At 41.1% G+C, this 18380-nt stretch overlaps 2 protein-coding genes across 4 annotated transcripts in view; one reads left to right on the top strand and one right to left on the bottom strand.

Annotated features, from left to right (window-relative positions):
• Positions 1-8766, top strand: part of ARG2 (arginase 2) — a 52684-nt gene extending 43918 nt beyond the window's left edge. Inside the window, exon 8 of the mRNA XM_069208822.1 lies at positions 5783-8766. Coding sequence (XP_069064923.1) covers positions 5783-5988 — 206 coding nt within the window. The 3' untranslated portion in view covers positions 5989-8766. The remainder of the gene's footprint in view (positions 1-5782) is intronic.
• VTI1B (vesicle transport through interaction with t-SNAREs 1B) overlaps positions 6258-18380 on the bottom strand; it is a 90901-nt gene continuing 78778 nt past the window's right edge. For 2 of the 3 annotated variants that reach the window (XM_069208825.1, XM_069208824.1), the window contains one exon: positions 6258-6604. Coding sequence is in view for 2 of the 3 variants with exons in the window: in XM_069208824.1 (XP_069064925.1) it covers positions 6511-6604 (94 nt within the window). In the remaining variant the exon portion in view is untranslated. Of the gene's footprint in view, positions 6605-14687; positions 14789-18380 lie in introns of all 3 variants that reach the window. The other variant, XM_069208823.1, reaches the window with a different exon arrangement.

Here is an 18380-nt window from a genome sequence, read left to right as displayed (position 1 = left end):
AGATGCACTGTAATACCACTTCTGCACAATGTGCATGGGCTCCATGTTAGTTTGTTAACAATGATAGAGTGGCGGGTGCACGCATTATGGTGTACCATGTGTACTGTGGAAGTAAATAATAGAAGACATGCATGGGAATCTATATCACTACAAACAGATGCTTACAGAGTATCATTTTCCATTCGTACCAAGGGTTGAATAGATACACAAGCTCTGCATAGACTGTGAAGCAGTACCCCTACAGGTGGTGGCTAGTGCCTGGATAATGTAGATGTCTGGAAAGAAAGAAAAAAAAAATACCTTTATACTTTCCAACGTATAACATCTCGAGTGTGAAGGTCCCTGCCAGAGTCTGGTTGAGGAAGAGGACTGGTATCTCAATAGTCTGGTTTAGGTGTAAAGGGGGAAACCACTTCGGAGAGAAACTTTGGACTGATTCTGAGAATGACCCTGGCCTTGTGGACTTCAATAAGAGGTTCTTGGATTGTTAGGGCCTGCAACTCACTGATGAATCAGAGAAATTATGTGGCTACAAGGAAACCTACTTTCCAGGTGAGGACTTGCAAAAGGCAAACATGCAAGGGCTCATAAGGGGGACCTATGAATCTGGTGAGAACCATGTTGAGGTTTAATAGAAGCAAGGAGAATTCTGGGAGGGATGACCCTCTTGAGGCCCTGCACGAAGGGCTTGATGACCGGGATGTGGGGAAAAAAAAAAATATTGAGGAATGTTCCCTGTTTTGCATGCATTGAACCACTAGGTGCCATTGTTGAAAGTGTAGACCAGAACTTAACTTTTGCAGATGAAGAAGATAAATAATGTCCTATACATTGAGTGTAAGAGGGCCAGGTAATTAGTAATGCACTAATAGATAAACCTCTTATATTTTGCAGTATAATAGGACTACGAGATTTTCACAGGATGTCCATGCATTCCTGTGGGAGGTGTAGGTAGTCAAACTCTTAAGACCTAAGGTGCCAGATCATTAGATTATGCTGCCTGGGGTCTGTGTGTCTGATCTGCGCTTGGCTGTGTATGAGAAGATCAGCCTTTTGGGGAGCTTCTTGTGGGGCTGATGGATGTCTTGTGGAGTGATGAGTACCAGGGCTGTCTGGCCTATATGGACGCTACCAGGTTAAGTGTCAGAGACATTTTCCACATATTTTGAACCACATGCAGAAAAAGTAGGAGAGGTGGAAAAGTGTAGGCAAAGATCCCTGACCAATTCATCCATAGTGCATCGTCCGTGGATGGCTGGTACCTCAAGGTGGCGTTTGGGCATTTTGCGTTGTTGAGAGTGGCATACCCTACAGACTCCCTTATTGTCATATAGTTGAGATGTGCCCCGCAGCTGGTGAGAGGCACCTGTGGTAATGGGGACTTGTGGATTGGGGGTCTGAGAAAGATCTGCCCTGCAACAGGTTGTTGCTGTTTCACCCCCGAAGAGAGCGATGAGTGCTGGCCTTTACCAACTCTATATCTTTTCTGTGATCCTCTGTTTGTGACAATTGAGCTGAGAAGCATTTCTGCAGTGCATGCATATGGAGCAGGGCATGGGATACTATGGTGATGCAGCACTCCATCATGCCTAGGGGGTGAATGAACATTCTATATTGACAACTGGGCTGAAAAAGATGAGCTGCCGGAATACCAACACCCTCTGCTTTATGGGGTAGAACTCTGCTTTGACCACACGGAGTATGGACCCCAGAAAGGGTTGAACCTGGAGGGGTTGACATGGGATTTAGTGGCATTTATGGTGAATCCTAGACAAAGAAGCAGGGAGAGTAAATCTAAGGTGAGGTATAGGCATTGTTGCCTGCCAGCACTCTTAATCAATCGCCAAAGTAGGGAAAAATGTGGACCCCTCTCTGCAACTTCTCCTCCACACTGCCCCCTCCCCCACCCTCCTCACATGGGTAGCTACCACTGCTAGACATTTTGTGAAATATTTTGGAGTGGCTGTAACCCCAAAGAGAAGCACTTTGAATTGGTAATGTTGGCAACATACCACAAAGTGGAGATAGTCCCAGTGGGGAGGATGAATCGAGATTATGAGAAGTTCTAGGCAGTAGGCATGGTGAACCATTGCTAGTACCAATTGACCTGATGTTATTTCCTGAGAGAGAGAAGATCCTGCAAATACACCCCCTTCTCCACCAGGTGATTGTGATGGGGGATGGGGGTGGGTGGGGGAAGGTGGGACAAGTCAGTGCTTCAAGATGGTGGCTCCTTGCCAAAGCCATCACTCCCCCTATCCTATTGTTATTCTGTAGGCACCCCTGGTGTACCCTCTGCCCGCACACTGGTGGAAAGACTGCTGCTGCCCCTGGTATGAGTGGGGGGTCAGGGGAGGTGGCCTTGGTGCCTCTTTTAGGCAAAAGGAACCTCCGGGAGCTGGGGTTTAAAGGGCATCCATCAATTTGGCGATATATGTGTCCCTTTTGATCTTCTTCATCAGCTCATTAACTTAGGGCCAAAATAGGTGTTCCCCATCAAAGAGCAGGTTGAGGAGATGTCAGAACTCCAGCCTAAACCCAGAGATAAGGAGCCAAACATGGTGGCTAATAAGGATGCTGGTGTTATCCTCATGGGCAGCATGTCTGCGGCATTAAGGGAGCAACAGATGGTAGCATTGGAGACAGTCTGGCCCTTGGATACTATCTCCTCTCCCGTTTGCAGAACCCTTTGAGGCGATATTTGACCACCTCCTGCTGTGCCAAATCCTTAGTACCAAGGCACTAGCTAAAAATAAGTAATTCCAAAATGGCTGCCCAGGTGTGAGAGACAAGCACATCCCAAAGCAGGCATCTTAGAATGATATCTTTAGGAGAAAAATAATTCTGAAATGGTCACCGATGCATTCACATACATTGTGACACACTATCAGTTTTTTTAAAAATATGGTTACTGCAGGGGATGTGGTAATAACTGCAAAACTTCCAATTCAGATTCTTGTTCTAACGTGTTGTGCAGAAATCGGAAAAAGTCCTTTCGGTCTTCAGCTACAGAGCTAATGCTGTCTGTAGTCAAGACCTAAAAAAAAAAAAAAAGAGCTGAAGAGTAACACTACAGCATAGTACAATAGGAGCTGACATTCACAAACACTGGGAGCCGTAGTACGTGATCCTGACTCTTATTTCGGCTTTCGAAGTTCACCTTACATAAGTATAGACCAGAAAACAAGGAAATTAAGCTTAACCTGGAAAAAAAAAAAGAGTCACCGCACATACTGCAGTTCAAGCTGCAAACTATCAGGTCTTTCATAGTAAGTATTATGGGGAGTTGTGGCAAAGGATAAAAAAATATATATATTTCCCATCCAGTCTTAAGCAAGACAAAGCTGTCAGCGTCTGATCAAATGGTTTCTTAGTTTCTAATCAATACTGATGACTTTCATAGGCATTGCAGATTCAGGATTTGGGTGAACAGTTGTCCAGAGGCTGCACACCTCTCAGCAGGTTTACGGTTTTCCTCCATTAGTAAACATTTCAGCATCACGGGTATGCCCTTCTCGTGATGGGAAGCGAATCAGCAATATCTGACCATGAAAGTGTTTGGACACAGGCAGCAAAATGGCAGCGGAAATATTCTGACCAGATTAAAGCAATGTACTAAAGAGAAAAATCGACATAAAATAAGAGGCCCAGAGCTTTTGGCAGTGCGTTGCCAACAATATCTGTATCCTGCCCTCAACATTACCCAGGGCGAAAGAACAAATTAAAAGGGAATGTTAGACCAGCTGGAGGATTCTCCAAAGCCTGTGGCCTGACAACACCATAAGCACATTTAATAGCAGCAAGAAACATGAGGCCATTCTCAAACAGATCAGCTGACTGAAATTGCTTCAAGTATTTCACCCTGTAGGAGAGTAAAGTGCATTGCATGTATCTTGTCATCTAGTTTATTAAAGTATCTGTGTCCAGTACTGCAAGGCTAAATCGTTACATTGCATCTTGGTACTTGCAGGTTCATTGATTATTTTATGTGTACCCCCCTCCCCCAGCAAGCAGTTCTTAAAGTCAAAGAAAATATAAAATCATATTTTTATGCTTTACAATTTAAAATTAACCTTTTGTTTTACATGGGTAAGGGTCATAATAGGTTGTTTTAGAAATATATGGATTGATTGACTAAGGTTTGAGAGTGCCTTCACAGGACACCAGTTTATCAAGCTTTAGAATTCCCAAACTAATGCCAGGGAATATCCTGGGTATATCCCTCTGTAGAAGTTAAACAAGTTGCAGGCTACTGTCACAGTTGAATAACCACTTAACATAGACACTTCCAACTGAGGACCTGGACAGGCATACTGAATAAGAGATTTGCCATATGTCATGCACATGGACTTTTCTGTGACAAGGTTATGCACCCAGTAAGGATGAACCTGGGGGAGGGGAGGGGAGGGGAGGGGGGGGGGGGGGGAGGGGGATGTTGGGAAATGGGGGATAGGGTGTTAGAGTTTGCATATGCTAGCTGCAAATGGCTCCCCATGGTCAGCTGAGAGGGTAACAAGATTTCAGTTCACTGATGTCTGCAGAATCCATGCACTGACCTTACACAAGCAGTTCAAGAAAGGTAACAGGGACAGCGACTCCCCACAGTCATGATCACTTTAGCGCACGTTTACTGCAGTGGTACAAAATGTTCACTTATCATTTTAAATCTACCCAAGTCAAGCCATACAAAATGCAGAACTTAGTAAGATGTACAGCAGCTTGGACCACGCACAATGGTTATGTGCCAAAAAAACATTAAGGGGCATATTGAAGAGCCACTAGCGCCACATGAGCATCACTTTTCGGGACTCTCTGGTGGCGCTAAGCACTGCTCCTTATTTACAAGGATGTTTAACTACACTTTTTTGTGTTGGTACGCCTCCTTGTAAATATGGGCCCCTCCGATGCACTTTTCTGCATCAGAGGGGCATGGAATGGGTGCTGCTGTGGGCGTTCCACCGCAACACCCAATGCTTTTGATGCTGCCTCAGATTTACGAGTTGTCAGAAATCTGAGGCAGCGCCAAAAACTAACACCAACCCACTGGTGGTGTAAGCATGGCAAAATGAGGAGGAATCCTTTTATTCCTCGTTGTTTTTTTGCTTTTTCTAAGTGTGCTGCATTCTGCAGATTGCAGCACACACAGAAGAAACAAAATGCCATGGACGATTGTTTACGTGCAGGACCTTCCTGCACATAAACAATCCATCCCCTCAACGCAGACATCCTTGCATTATGGTGCAAGGATGCCTGGGTTGGCGCTAGGAAGCTTAATGCAGCGCCAGTGCAGGAGGTAACACAGGGGTGCACCGTATTCCTCTAAATACGATGCACCCCTGCGTTTCAAAAGTGGTGTAGCGCTGCTATTTTTGGTGCAGCACCACACTGTGCCACTTTATCATAAATCTCGCCCAAAAGGTGCTTGCAGTGGCATCAGTGGTGTAGCAATAATGCTAAGGGGCCCGATGCAAGAAACGGAAATGCAGTTGAGGAGTAGGGGACCTCTCATCTTTTATACCCTAGTGCCAGGTTACCTCCTGCATCAATGGGGGCTACGCCTCTGCTCAACATCTGTCAATGTGCACTTGGATGTTAACTGATTTGTGTGTCGAGAGAATATTTTCTTTTTGTTTTTGCACCAAAGGGATTTGCTTTGTACTACACCTTCGTTTCTAAAGTTAGGTAGCAGTCTCCTTTATAGATTTGTTGTTCTAGTTTATTGGTTTTTTTATTCACCAAAGCAGTTTTAAAGACGATGACACAATCTGATTTTCTTTCACAGGTATGTTGTCAGCTGTAGATCTGGTAGAAGTCAACCCTCTGCTTGGAGCCTCAGCAGAAGAAGTGAATGCAACTGCCAGCCTTGCTGTAGATGTCATCTCCTCATGTCTCGGCCAAACGAGGGAAGGTGCACACACTGTGATCGATGAACTTCCAACGCCCAGTACAACATACGAGTCAGACAGTGAGGAGCAAGTGAGGATTTAGAAGATGGGTGTTACCGTGTTAACCCATCGTGCATTCCAGAGCAGCCACAGCACTTAAGGACATGTTTATTTAAATTGACTCTGTCAATACTGGTTAAAGAGAACTTTAAAAAAAAAAAAACTAAAAAAAAATTAAGTACTGTAGAAACCCTTTGGTGACCAAGAATTGCTGTATGTGAGGACTGTAGTAATGCTGATTAGAAGTACTGTGTTGTAGAAATCTAGGAATATTTAAGTGAGTAATAAAACACGACTATTTACAATGATTGGTAAATTTACCAAAAACTTGTATTTGAAAGCCTTCCACAAATGGTCTGACTTCCTGTGTTGAGAACAATTTTACATTTACACCTTGGTCCAAAAGTCCATATAAATATACAAATTTTCAGGTCTCCTCCAGGGATTCATCGCTTGCATTCACAGTCTTGTTCTCACAAAGTACATTTGACTCGCCCGAAGACATTTTAAGTATGTCCAAATGTGACCCAAAGCGAAGAAAGCAGGAAACATCTCCGGCAGAGGCTCAGTTGCGGAAGAACTTGTAGTAGATCACACCTCCAAGGATGGCCAACTCCAGGATGATGATGACTGAGAGAAGCAGTTTGTTTGTCATAAGCCTAGAAAGAACACAACATTTATGGAAATTAATAGGTACCCACTTTACAAGGCAAAACAACAAAAATGTCTCTAAGTAATTCATTAAAACTCCCACTACACATACAAGTATTAATAAACCAGCTGAACATTTCGGGTTACGTTACAAGCCCAGCATAAATCCAACTCTAAGCACCTTGAGAAAGCTCTGTGCAAGTAGCGAAACAAAATTAAGCTGAGGCAACGCACAACACCATTAGTGCTTTTAGAGGTCACAAGACAACGCAAGTCATCAGGTTGGGAGGTTACTGCACCATTAAAATAAATTAAAACACTGTTTGCAAGCGTCATCTATTTACAAAAGACTGATATAAAGTAGGAAGCAGTTATTGCTCTAAACTTTAAGTACTATGGAGTTCCAAGGAAACAAAAAGTGATGGCATTCCACAAGAACCTAGGATTTGAACATTCCGCGTCTTCCATTTAATGTTTCTCACCATTACTTATGCAGCTTCAAAAGTCATGAGTTTGTTCACATTATAGAATTACATGACCCACGGCTTGTTCAGACAGGGCACATTTTTTAGGTCTCTAGAAAAGTCGCACCAGTTTTGATCACCTCATGGAAGAGGACCTCTGACATCAGCTGGCTCCAAAAAAAAAAAAAAAGGAAGACGACTCTGACTTCCTCCCGAATGATTTAGACCAGGCAGAAGAGAGAGAGTCAATTCTGCATATGACAGTTTCATCTTACCACAGCTGCAGGCCAAACATATAATAATTTACCAGACAACTACACATGCCTGCCAAGAGGGCACAATGTACATGGAGCTGCTCAGAGATTCAATATGCAATTGTGAATTAGGACTGCATATCCTCCGACTTCAAAACCTAGGCCGTGAAAGCACTACATTCAGATACCCAACTGCCTAGCCATGTTGTATGCCTCATATATTGCACCAAGGCAATGGAATGATCACAGAGGTGACCGTCACAGCTGAGACCGAGAACATTTAGGAACATAAATTTCAGGTTTCAAAAAGTGAACTATGAAGCAACAGTTAAGCCATAAAGAAACTAATGGCTAAGGAGAGACCAATACTAAGCAAATGGAGATAAGCAAAATCAAATCACCAAGTTGAATGCTCGGATATTATGGTATTATTATAAGAAATATATAGCTCGGAACAGGAACGCTGCAGGTGGGAATTCACTGAGAGGATTAGCTTCATGCTGTGAACAATACATTTCTATCCTGGACTGAATAGAAGGTAAATAGCTTTCCACCAAAAGCCCAGTGAGTGTTTGATTCTCCAGGGGCAATGGGCTCTTGTACCACGTAAGGAAGTACACAACACTTCCAAAAGACTCCCATGCCAGCTCCGGAAGCACACAGTACTATCAACAGACTGGTGCCACCTGCAGTAGTACCCAGCACTACCCAGTCAATCATTACCGCTTCATATTCACAGTTCCAACGTAAAAGTAGTCATTGGGACATTTGGTCGCACTGAAATAGGTATCACAGCTTAGTTCCATAGAGGCATACTGAAATAAATGTTTTCCACACAAGTCTGCAGATACGTGGGACCAAAAGGACATTACAAGAATAAAAGGTACAAGACACGCTGCATAAGGAATCAAAGCACTTAAATCCAACATGACTGGAGCGAAGGAAGGCGGGTCTGATGTTGGCCACAAACACACCACAAACAGTCTAGGAACCCTGGACTTCACTAGAAGCGGAGGCCAGCCTGCAGAAAGCCTGTCACTTATACCAGCAGTACCTGGTGACCAAAGCTACTTGCACTCAAATAGGACACTCGCAACCAGAGAAATCACACATGATGGGTGCAAGCAAAACCAGCATGCTTACGAGTCCCTCCAAGTGGCCAACGGCGTGATATCCGTCAATATAACCACCCCATTGACATCATTATATCACAGCTGGCGGCGCGTTGTTGGTGCTGTCGCAGCGCCATAACCATCTCAAGTTGAAGCAATAAAATGAATGGTCATGATCATAAGCGAATGCAGGAAGGATGTGCTTATTTTGTGTTTAGATTCTTGCTCTAGAGAGTTGAAAAAGGCTGCAAACATCACTGTAGATTGTTATGTTGTCTTCAGAGGGTCTGCACTGCAGGACCAAAGCATTTGTCTTGAAATAAATTACTATTTTTCTAAAGCCTGAGTGTCTTGATGAAGGTGTGCGGGGGTGGCTTGCATGGTTTGGGGGCAATTATTTCCTCTCATCACCACAATCCACAAGAAAAAACAAACCCATAAGTAGCCACTGAGCTGCACACGCATTTTACACAACACTAGGCACAAGTATACAAATACACAAAACCTCTTCTTAACGCGCCATTTCTTGGAATTGAAACAATAATACAAGTCAAAATAAACTACGATGAGACAAAAACACAAGGAGTTAAATGCTTCCTCACTGTGCACAAGTAACACTTTACAATAAAAAGGCTGAATGCTTGAATTAGTATTTCCAAATAAACCAAGCCAAACCACAGTAAACAAAACGATGCACGGTTTCTGCATTCGAAGGTCAAATACCTCCCCAACATATTGTTCTCGAAATACCAGCTGTATGATCCACGTCACCAATCTGAACTCAACCAACACTGAACACTAACAGTGCTTATTCGACGCTCTCCTTTTTTTTTTTTGTGGGGGGGGGTTCCCTAACAGGACCACCACTTTGCATTAAAGCGAAGGATGACACCTTACCACAGAACATTTAGTCACCTAACCCAGAAGGGTAAACCTTTTGTCAAAAATACACCTCCGTGCTAATATTCATCCGCTGTCTTCGGTGTGCCCTGGCATTGTCACAATGTATGCAAATCGAGTGTCTTTCTTTTTGCTTTGTCGCAGCACATTTCCTTGAGATGTATATGAAGTGTAATATCTTCAGGCCTTTCGAAGACCCAACCCTCTATCCCAGGGTGTGGCGAGGAGAGGGGACAAGCCAGTCCTTTATTCCAACACAATGCGCCCTTTGCACCGGGTTATGCCCTCAGCTCTCCTGCACCTCCACTGTCCGACGCTTTCTTCCAAGGACATCGTTTTAGGTTTTAACCAGTTCTGTTTTGAGTCTCTGAACACGGGACTGCGCGGCCAGGGCAGCCATGAGGGGTCCAAACTGCCCGTGTCCAGTTCTATCACTTGTCTGCTCCTTCCTGGCTCGACAGCGACACAGTCATTCTCACAATGCCAGCCACTAAAGGGTAGGGAACGGATCTGTACCCCCCTGCCCAAAGGATGCCAGCAGTTTCAGGCACTTTGCCCCGAGTATACACACTGCTTACGTCCGTCCTGCATGATCCCTGCTAAAGGTGGTTGATTAGGTCAGCCACGATGGTGGCCACCCCCCTGAAAACTACCCAACTCAGCACTTTTAAAAGGATTTGACAAAAAAAGAAACCACACTCCATTGACCTAATTCAATAGAGATCAACACCTTATGCCCGATATACCCTCTTTAACGAAGCCCGACTCGAGGCCACCGAGTCTGACAGCGACAAAGCAGATATCTGCCGGGTGAACCGGTCTTCAAAGGGAGCGAAGCACTGCCATAAGGTCATAAAAAATGTCTGACTTCCTGGCCCTTTCACAAGTGGGTGAAGTGCCCGGCCCAAAGGGCAGAGAGTGATCACAGTGAACACCTTCACAAAGCCCCATCTTGGAGGTGGGGGTGTGCGTACCCAAGTCTGGAAGACCACCACTGTATGTTGGTGGGCTTGGGGTCTACTCGGCAGGCCAAGGGCGAACCAGCGGGAAGCAGAACCTCTTGATGGATGGAGCAGCCATGAACGCGGCACCTCTCGCCATCAACACAACCTCACTCCCACACAGGATATCACTGGTAGTACACTACTAAAGCCTCTGCAATGGCGCATCAGCACCAAAGAAAGGACTGTGGCACATGCAAAGGAGAGGGCCCTGTGTCGAAATTGTTCAATCAGGATCAAATATTTAATTTTCAAGCTGCAGAGAACCCAGCTGTCCTCTTCTATGAAAGGAATTGGCCCCTTTCATATTTTGGAAGTAATTAATTCACTCCCAAGTAGGCCATTACCGTTTCCCTGTGAAAGCGCACATGCTGCCATAGGATGCCTCGATGTTCATCGTGCCATGCCAGTGTATGCCCAGTTTCACCTTCCACTGCAGGTAAACTGGACCGTGTTTCACAGTAAAGGTTTCTACAGTTGATCAGCTAGTTTTTCCTGGGATAGAGTATCCTACAGAGCAGAAAGTAGGAGTGATGCACAGGGCATGGCAGGCGGTCATGTAATTCAACAGTTAATAAGCCACTTTATAAAAGTTATTCCTACTTTGATCTCCCCAGTATGAAGCGATCCCTCTGCTTAATTAACAACAAAAAATACTGAAGCCTATTACTAAATCTAAAGATCTAACCTGAAAGACAGTCCATCTCTCTGTAATTAGCCTTGTTAATCAACATTAGAATAAAACAATGACCAACAGGTACCCAAAGCCAAACAACAGGTGGCCAGTTGAATATAGGCACAAACCTGGCATACCACAGAGTATAGGATGCAACAAATCAAATATGTGGTGCCATAGATAGGATAGAGATGCCACAATGAATTCCATTAAGAAGCCTGGGCTTCTACATAGACAACAATAAACCTCTCAAGCAACCAGAATTATTCAACATGTCCAGAGTTCATAATTTAAGAGTTGAGTCTTTTATTCTTTCAATCTTCTTGTTCTTCAAGTAGTTCACATGTACAGAGAGCCATGTTCCAAACAGTCAATGTAGCCAACACGTTTTGTTGTCTAGGTATGATAGCCTACAACTTCATAAGAGCTACAAACAAAGCATACAACCCCACTTAGTCATCAATATTATTTATCCAATAATCTGGTCCAGTGGTTAGCAACCTGTGGTCCAGGGACCCCTGAGGGTCAGTGAAACCTCCTCAGGGGGTCCTTGACTGCAAAGAAAATTAAATATTATTAACAGATTAATTAAGTGTATATAAGTAAAGTGGCTAAATGTACAGCTAAAATTTTTAAACCCACTGTAAATGTAAATGAATTTGAAATTGGAGGCTAAAAATTTACTTAGGATACCTAGATTGAGTCATGGGAGCAGTGCAAGTGCATCAAACAATATAGTATGGACGATATGTGGCTTCAATTGAATTTAGAAAAGCTTCAATCTTCCTATAAATATATTTTTTAAAATATTTGCTTGCAAATTAAATAAAATCTGTTATCGTTTGTTTGTGTATGTCTTTGATGAATGCGTGTTCCTGTATTTTTTGTGTGTTGGTTTGCATTTCAAATTATCAACAATGTTTAGACCTGCGTCACTGGCTTCCAGTAACAACTCAGTAGGAGGGGGGTCTACAGATTCCAATAATGATTCAGTTGGGGTACCCGGGATCCAGTAATGATAAAGTGGGAGTCCACAGAAGTCAAAAGGTTGAAAACCACTGATCTAGTCACTTCACCATAACCACTTCGGAAAAAGTGTATAGTTTAAATAACTGAATGAGAAACCTGTGAGTTAAGTGCTAATAGTCCAACAGAAAACCCCTCACATCAAATATACAAACTAATTTGTGAAACCATACCACCCAAGAGAACTAATGGAAGAATCTGTAGGTGACATGACAGATAGTAACGGAAGAATCTGTAAGTGACATGATAGATTAAAAATTGTGATAGAATCCAAATAGAAAGAACCAAAAAAGTAAGCCACGTTCCAAACCACCAAGACTGTGTGAGTCGTGTGGACATTCCTGAACCTTATATAGTCCTAAACCACTCCCAATCATCATAAAATCTTACCAATTTTGTAATCCTAAATTCCTCAATACCCAAAAAGTGATCAGCATTACTCGCTCTGTCAATCTCTTTATCTGGGTCAGACACCTCCACAGTTTCTGAAAACCAACATATCAAAAATATCACTACTCCAGCACCAAAGGACTGTGTTGATACTTCACACTGTATGTTTTGAATAATGTATAATCATCCATTTCTTACCAAAGTAAGATGTGAATAGTGGTATGTTGAAAATAATATCCATATATTGTAAACGTAATCTCACTCGTTTCTATAAAATAAAATGAGTAATTAGATACACGCACATAATTTGGGTAGTAACAACCCTATCCTGCAACTAGAAAAAACAGTATTCCTCCATCGGAGTTAATGAGTGAATCCCAAAACTCTTCAGTAGATCTGACACCATAATCCTGAATCATTATCTCGAATCCTAGTCTATTAAAGCAGGCAAACTGATTGAATTCTATGTTTGGTTCAAATCATATGTGAATCGTAAGATACACAGAAAAATATAACTAACAATACTGCGCGTGTTCAGGAATGTCCACACAACACACATTCTTGGTGGTTTGTCATGTGGCTTACGTTTTTGGTCAGAACAGGGATAAAATTGTAGAAGAACTGTTAAAAAATTGAATACTGGTATTACTATTAGCAAAGCTAATAACCAGAGTAACCCCAAGGTTAAGGAAGGACTTAGAGCTAAATCCATAAGACTTGAAAGATTGAGGAAATCATAAATGTCTAAATGGTGGGATGGGATAAACTTGAAACAGTACTTACATGTAAACAGGGTTCCTAGAGGCCTCCGCTCACAGATATTTGCACCATATGATAACTTGGAGGCAAATTTACTGTCACGCTGGGAAAAATAACTGATTAACAGTTCAATTGGCCTAATGGGAATATTAATTAAAAACTCACACAGAAAATGTGCTAAACTGCAAAAAAAAAATTACTGACCTTGAAAAGGAGATTGCAGATTTAAATTTGCCAGAACCAACAAAAAGAACTATGAGATCTTCGAGGAGATTCTAAATAAGTATCAGTAGGATTTAAAACAGAGGAAGGCCAGGAAACTTAGAAGTGATTAATTAGATTACAACAATGCTAAAACGTTTGATAATTTGGTTAAAAAAAGGATTCTTTTACAATAAAATAGATTTTGCTTCAGGTAGTAGTAGGAACATCTTCCAGCAATGTATCAAGTAGTGAGAACAAAGAGGCAGGAGAAGATACTTCAAACCAATGCAGGGATAGTTATTATTATTTTAAAGAAGTGCTCCTTATCAGGATGGGGAACAAGGACAGGAATCTGAGGCCCAGGTTAGGCAGTACAGAGAGACGAAACTAGGAACAAGAGGAAAAGGCACTTTCAGACGAAAGAAAAGGTATGAAAACCACATCTTGAGCATAGCGAGCAAATAACTTTGGAGACATCTGATGTTAAATTGGTCAATTTGTCTAGAAAATGCTTGAACAATGAAACAATGACTTTATTAAAATAAAAAGGGAATTAGTTTTTGTTCCACTAGCACTGGTGATGTGTTACACTTAAAAGTTAATTTATGTAAATTTGTTCGACAACTCAAGTTAAAGAAGTTTTCTTCTGTCAAACCCTCTAAAAAACTTCTATTGTAAATGAAATTCCTATGAGCAAAATCCTGTAACTGTCCACAGAATTCTAAGGGATTCAGAACTATGTACTAACCTTAGTGAAGACAGTGGTTTCAGACAAAAAATCCAGGTGGAATGCTTTTTTTTTTTTTTTGGAAGGCAGTCCTCTCTGAAACTGGCAAACGGGATATCAATATGCAAAAAAAACATAGGAAACACTTCAACAATAATTTTACGAGGTCAGATCGGATGGCTCTGAATGATTTATCTGACCAAGATGTCATTATCCGAGAGGCTGACAAAGGAGGGACTATAGTAATTATGAAAAAGGAAGAAGGTGATAATGAGATCTTTAGTCAACTGAGTGATTCCTTATGCTATCAGAGATTAAGTTATAATCCCATCTTTGAGGTGTCTAAATTGGTGAGCAGTAAACTTAAATTTTAGCATGATTTGGAATTGCTTAATGACAATGAATAGTACTACTTGTCATCAGATCACCTGAGGTACCCATGTTTGTACACACTGCCTAAAATACACAAACATTTGCCTTTTCCTCCTGGTAGACCCATCTATCGGGTATTGGTGGGCCAACGGAGAGAATATCTGAGTGTGTAGCTGTGCTTTTACATCCATTTGTTGCCAACTTACCTTCTTATATCCATAACAATTTGATTAAAGATGTGATATGGGAACAGGGTATGATGATGGTTACAATGGATGGATATGGCATCAATGCAGGTAAACATTTTCTGAAAAGAAGGGCAATTGAATTATTTGAGCTTACTGAAATGTTCCTTACAATAATTCAGTTAAATGTGGAGAACAATGCTTTTCTATTTAATGGAACATGATATCCACAGTTGTGCCGGACAACAATGGGTTCCAGATTTGTGCCTTCTTTTGCAAATCTCTTTATGGGGTGGCTGGTGGAGGTAAACGTTTGGGGCCCTCAGGCTATAAAATGGACCAAAAAAAAAAAACATTCTCCACTGGGGACAATACATTGATGATTGCTACATGATCTGGGACTGGTAATTGTGAGGAACTAGATAAACTCATGAAATATTTGAACTCTAATCAGTACAATATCATTTACATATGAATATAGCTATGAGAAAATTGCATTTTTAGATTTGGAATTATATGTTAAGGATGGTCAAATTCATAGCAAGATGTACAGGGAAAAAACTGCATGTAATGTGTTATTACAGGCAACAAGTGCACACCCCAGATCACAAAACGATTGATTCTATCCCGTGTGGGGAGATGCTGAGGGCAAGATGTAATTGTAGTGAGGAAAGTGTTTTCAGGAAGACCTTGGCTGATACTGAACAAAGTTTTTTTGTCACGAGGATACAATGAGGTTGTTATTAAGGCGGCCAGTAAAAAAGCTAGTATTGTGATAACACACTTTTGGAAGGAAGAGGTAATTGGAGGCAGCAGTCAGAAATGATTTGACTGGTGACAAATTTTCATCCCTTAACCAATAAGATGTTTAATGTTTTACATCGGGATTTGTTGATTCACAATAAAGATCTCCAGCCCTTTCCTGGCATCGGAGTATTACATGCCGTATAGGAAAAACAATGCAGAACTTTATAAACCCTAGCTATCCCACATCACAGATGAGGAAATCAACAATCAACTTTAAAAACCCTAGCTATCCCACATCACAGATGAGGAAATCATGGTTGACACATGACTAAAGTTTTTTTTTATGTGGTCACTTTACCATGTGTAGATGGGCAATGGATCATACTGTTACATTTACATACCATAACTTGAGACGCTATGAGGTACAGATCCACATAGATTGTGGTACCCGGTATGTTATCTATATAGTAGTGTGTAAACGTGGGAAGGCATACGTGGGAAGCACTCAGAGAACACATGGCTGAACACTTTAGAGCCTTAAAACAGGAAGATGGAAGCTATCCATTAGCGCTACATGCTAAAGAATGTTCAGCTCAGAATACACACTTTTCCTTTGGCTTTCATTAGATTGATGTGGTTAAAACTCAGGTAAGGAGTGGAAATCGAGAAACTGCGTCAAAAGGAGGTAAACTGGATTATGCATTGCATGCAGTTGAAAGGATTATTAACATTGATCATGACCTGCAGTATTTCCTTGGGACATGAGAAAACCATTGTATCCTTTGGGACAATTTTTTGTTTAACAAGTGTTGCGATCTCATGTGTTGGTTACCCATTTTAAACCGAGATGTTTTGGGGTCAGAAATTATTCAGAATGCGTTTTTGTACTGTTTTTACTTAAGATGCTGTATTTATGACACTAACATTTGTTTCACTTTGAAAAAGATTTATGGTTTGAGTTGCAATATTCTCCTCTAAGAGAATTGGGGATACAATTATTAGTGACTTTATGATACGCACATCTGTGCGTTTTGACAAGTGAGCGTATCACTTTTATGCGATTTACACAGCTTATATCTGGGGGAATACTGCCCTAGTGTGTCACGAGTGGTTGGTTTAAGAACCGACAATACACCACTGGGCAATTTGATGTTGTTATTTATATGCCTTAGAAATATTTTAGTGCTATGGTGTTTGGTCATTATGATTTTGAGATTTAGAGCTATTTTTCTTTCTAGGGCAATACAGTGATAGATATGGAATCTGAAACAGAATACTGATGGCTTAGAGTACATGAAAGTTGGTCGGACACCATAATACCGACTATTTTATACATATATGCGTCAATCTAAGCATAAAGTAAGAGAATTGATGTGAGGTTTTGGACACAAAGTAAGATCACTCTAGTTTAAGATGGCCACCATTTCCGTGAGGAAATTGCAAAGACTGAATATTAAGGGATTTATGAACAGTACATAAAAACATAATAATAAGGTAAACAATGTTGAATGAGATGTAGTTGCGAGAAGTGTATTCATATCGATGGGTACACGGTTTCAAGATGGTCACCTCTTTCGTAGGTGGACTATGGAAGGCAGCTGTTAGGATGTTATTTATTTCTATTAGAAGAAGGTGGACTACTACAGGCCGGCTTATACAGTCCGCAGTGAAAAAAAAAAAATATATATATATATATATATATATATATATATATATATATATATGAATGATATCCAATGTGGCGCCCAGATTAGACTACAAAAAGAGAACTCTCAATAAGTGCAGATTTTTTTTATGTGAGTCTACGGGAGTATCGGAGATAGGGGCTGGGTTCGGCATGATTGCCATGCCTGTTACATGCTTGCTATATTTCACTTGGACCCGCTTAAGGTTTGGACCTTTCATGCGATGTGCGAGTACAGTATGACGATTCAGTATTGTTAGTTATATCCCACCATTTAGATATTTATGATTTCTTTAATCTTTCAAGACTTATTAATTTAGCTATAGATCCTTCCTTAACCTTGGGGTTATTCTGGTTAAAAGCTTTGCTAATAGTAATACCGGTATTAAATTTTTTAACAGTTCTTCTGCAATTTTGTCCATGTCCTGACCAAAAAAGAAAGCCACGTGCCAAACCACCAAGAATGTGCGTGTCATGTTGACATTCCTGAACCGATTCATTATGGTTAGTTATATTTTTCTGTGTATATTACGATTCACATACAGTTTGAACCAAACATAGAATTCAATCGGTTTGCCTGCTTTAATAGTCTGGGATTCCAGATAATTTTTCAGGATTGTGGTGTCAGATTTACTGAAGAGATACGGGATTCACTCATTAACTCTGATTGAGGAATACTGTTTTTTCTAGTTACAGGACGCAATAGGGTTGTTACTACCCAAATTATGTGCGTATATTTAATTACTCATTTTATTTTATACATACAAATGAGATTACGTTTACAATATATGGATATTATTTGGTGGTTTGGCAAGTGGCTTACTTTTTTGGTTAGTACAATTGGGATTCCATCATGATCACGTCACTTACAGATTCTTCCATTACTAGTTCTCCTGGTAGGTATGGTTTCAAAAATTAGTCTGTACGTTTGACGTGAGAAACCCAAAACCACATTCTTGCATCATTAAATGTTAAAAGTTGGTCTTTACAACTCAGTTCCAAACATAAGTGCAACCAAGAGGGAAAGTCCTTTTACTGAATTAGGTCTTAATGTAAAGAAACAATTAAACTACAGCTTACCATGGTATCCTGTCAGCCGTTGGCTTTCTGGATTTATGTTCTCATCTAACCAATGAAACTAGTATTGTAACTGAGCAGTCAAACATTAACCTTTTAAATCAGGCAAATCCAAACTGCCCTTATGGTATGACAATTTCCACGTCTTTGTTTGTACTCTGAGTAGCTTAACTGAGCTCATTCTTTGAAGATCTGTTTGGACATTA

Source organism: Pleurodeles waltl, chromosome 9, assembly GCF_031143425.1.
Source record: "Pleurodeles waltl isolate 20211129_DDA chromosome 9, aPleWal1.hap1.20221129, whole genome shotgun sequence".
NCBI classification, from domain to species: Eukaryota; Metazoa; Chordata; class Amphibia; order Caudata; family Salamandridae; genus Pleurodeles; species Pleurodeles waltl.
Note: the sequence above shows the minus strand (reverse complement) of the source record. Positions and strands in the feature narration are given on the sequence as shown.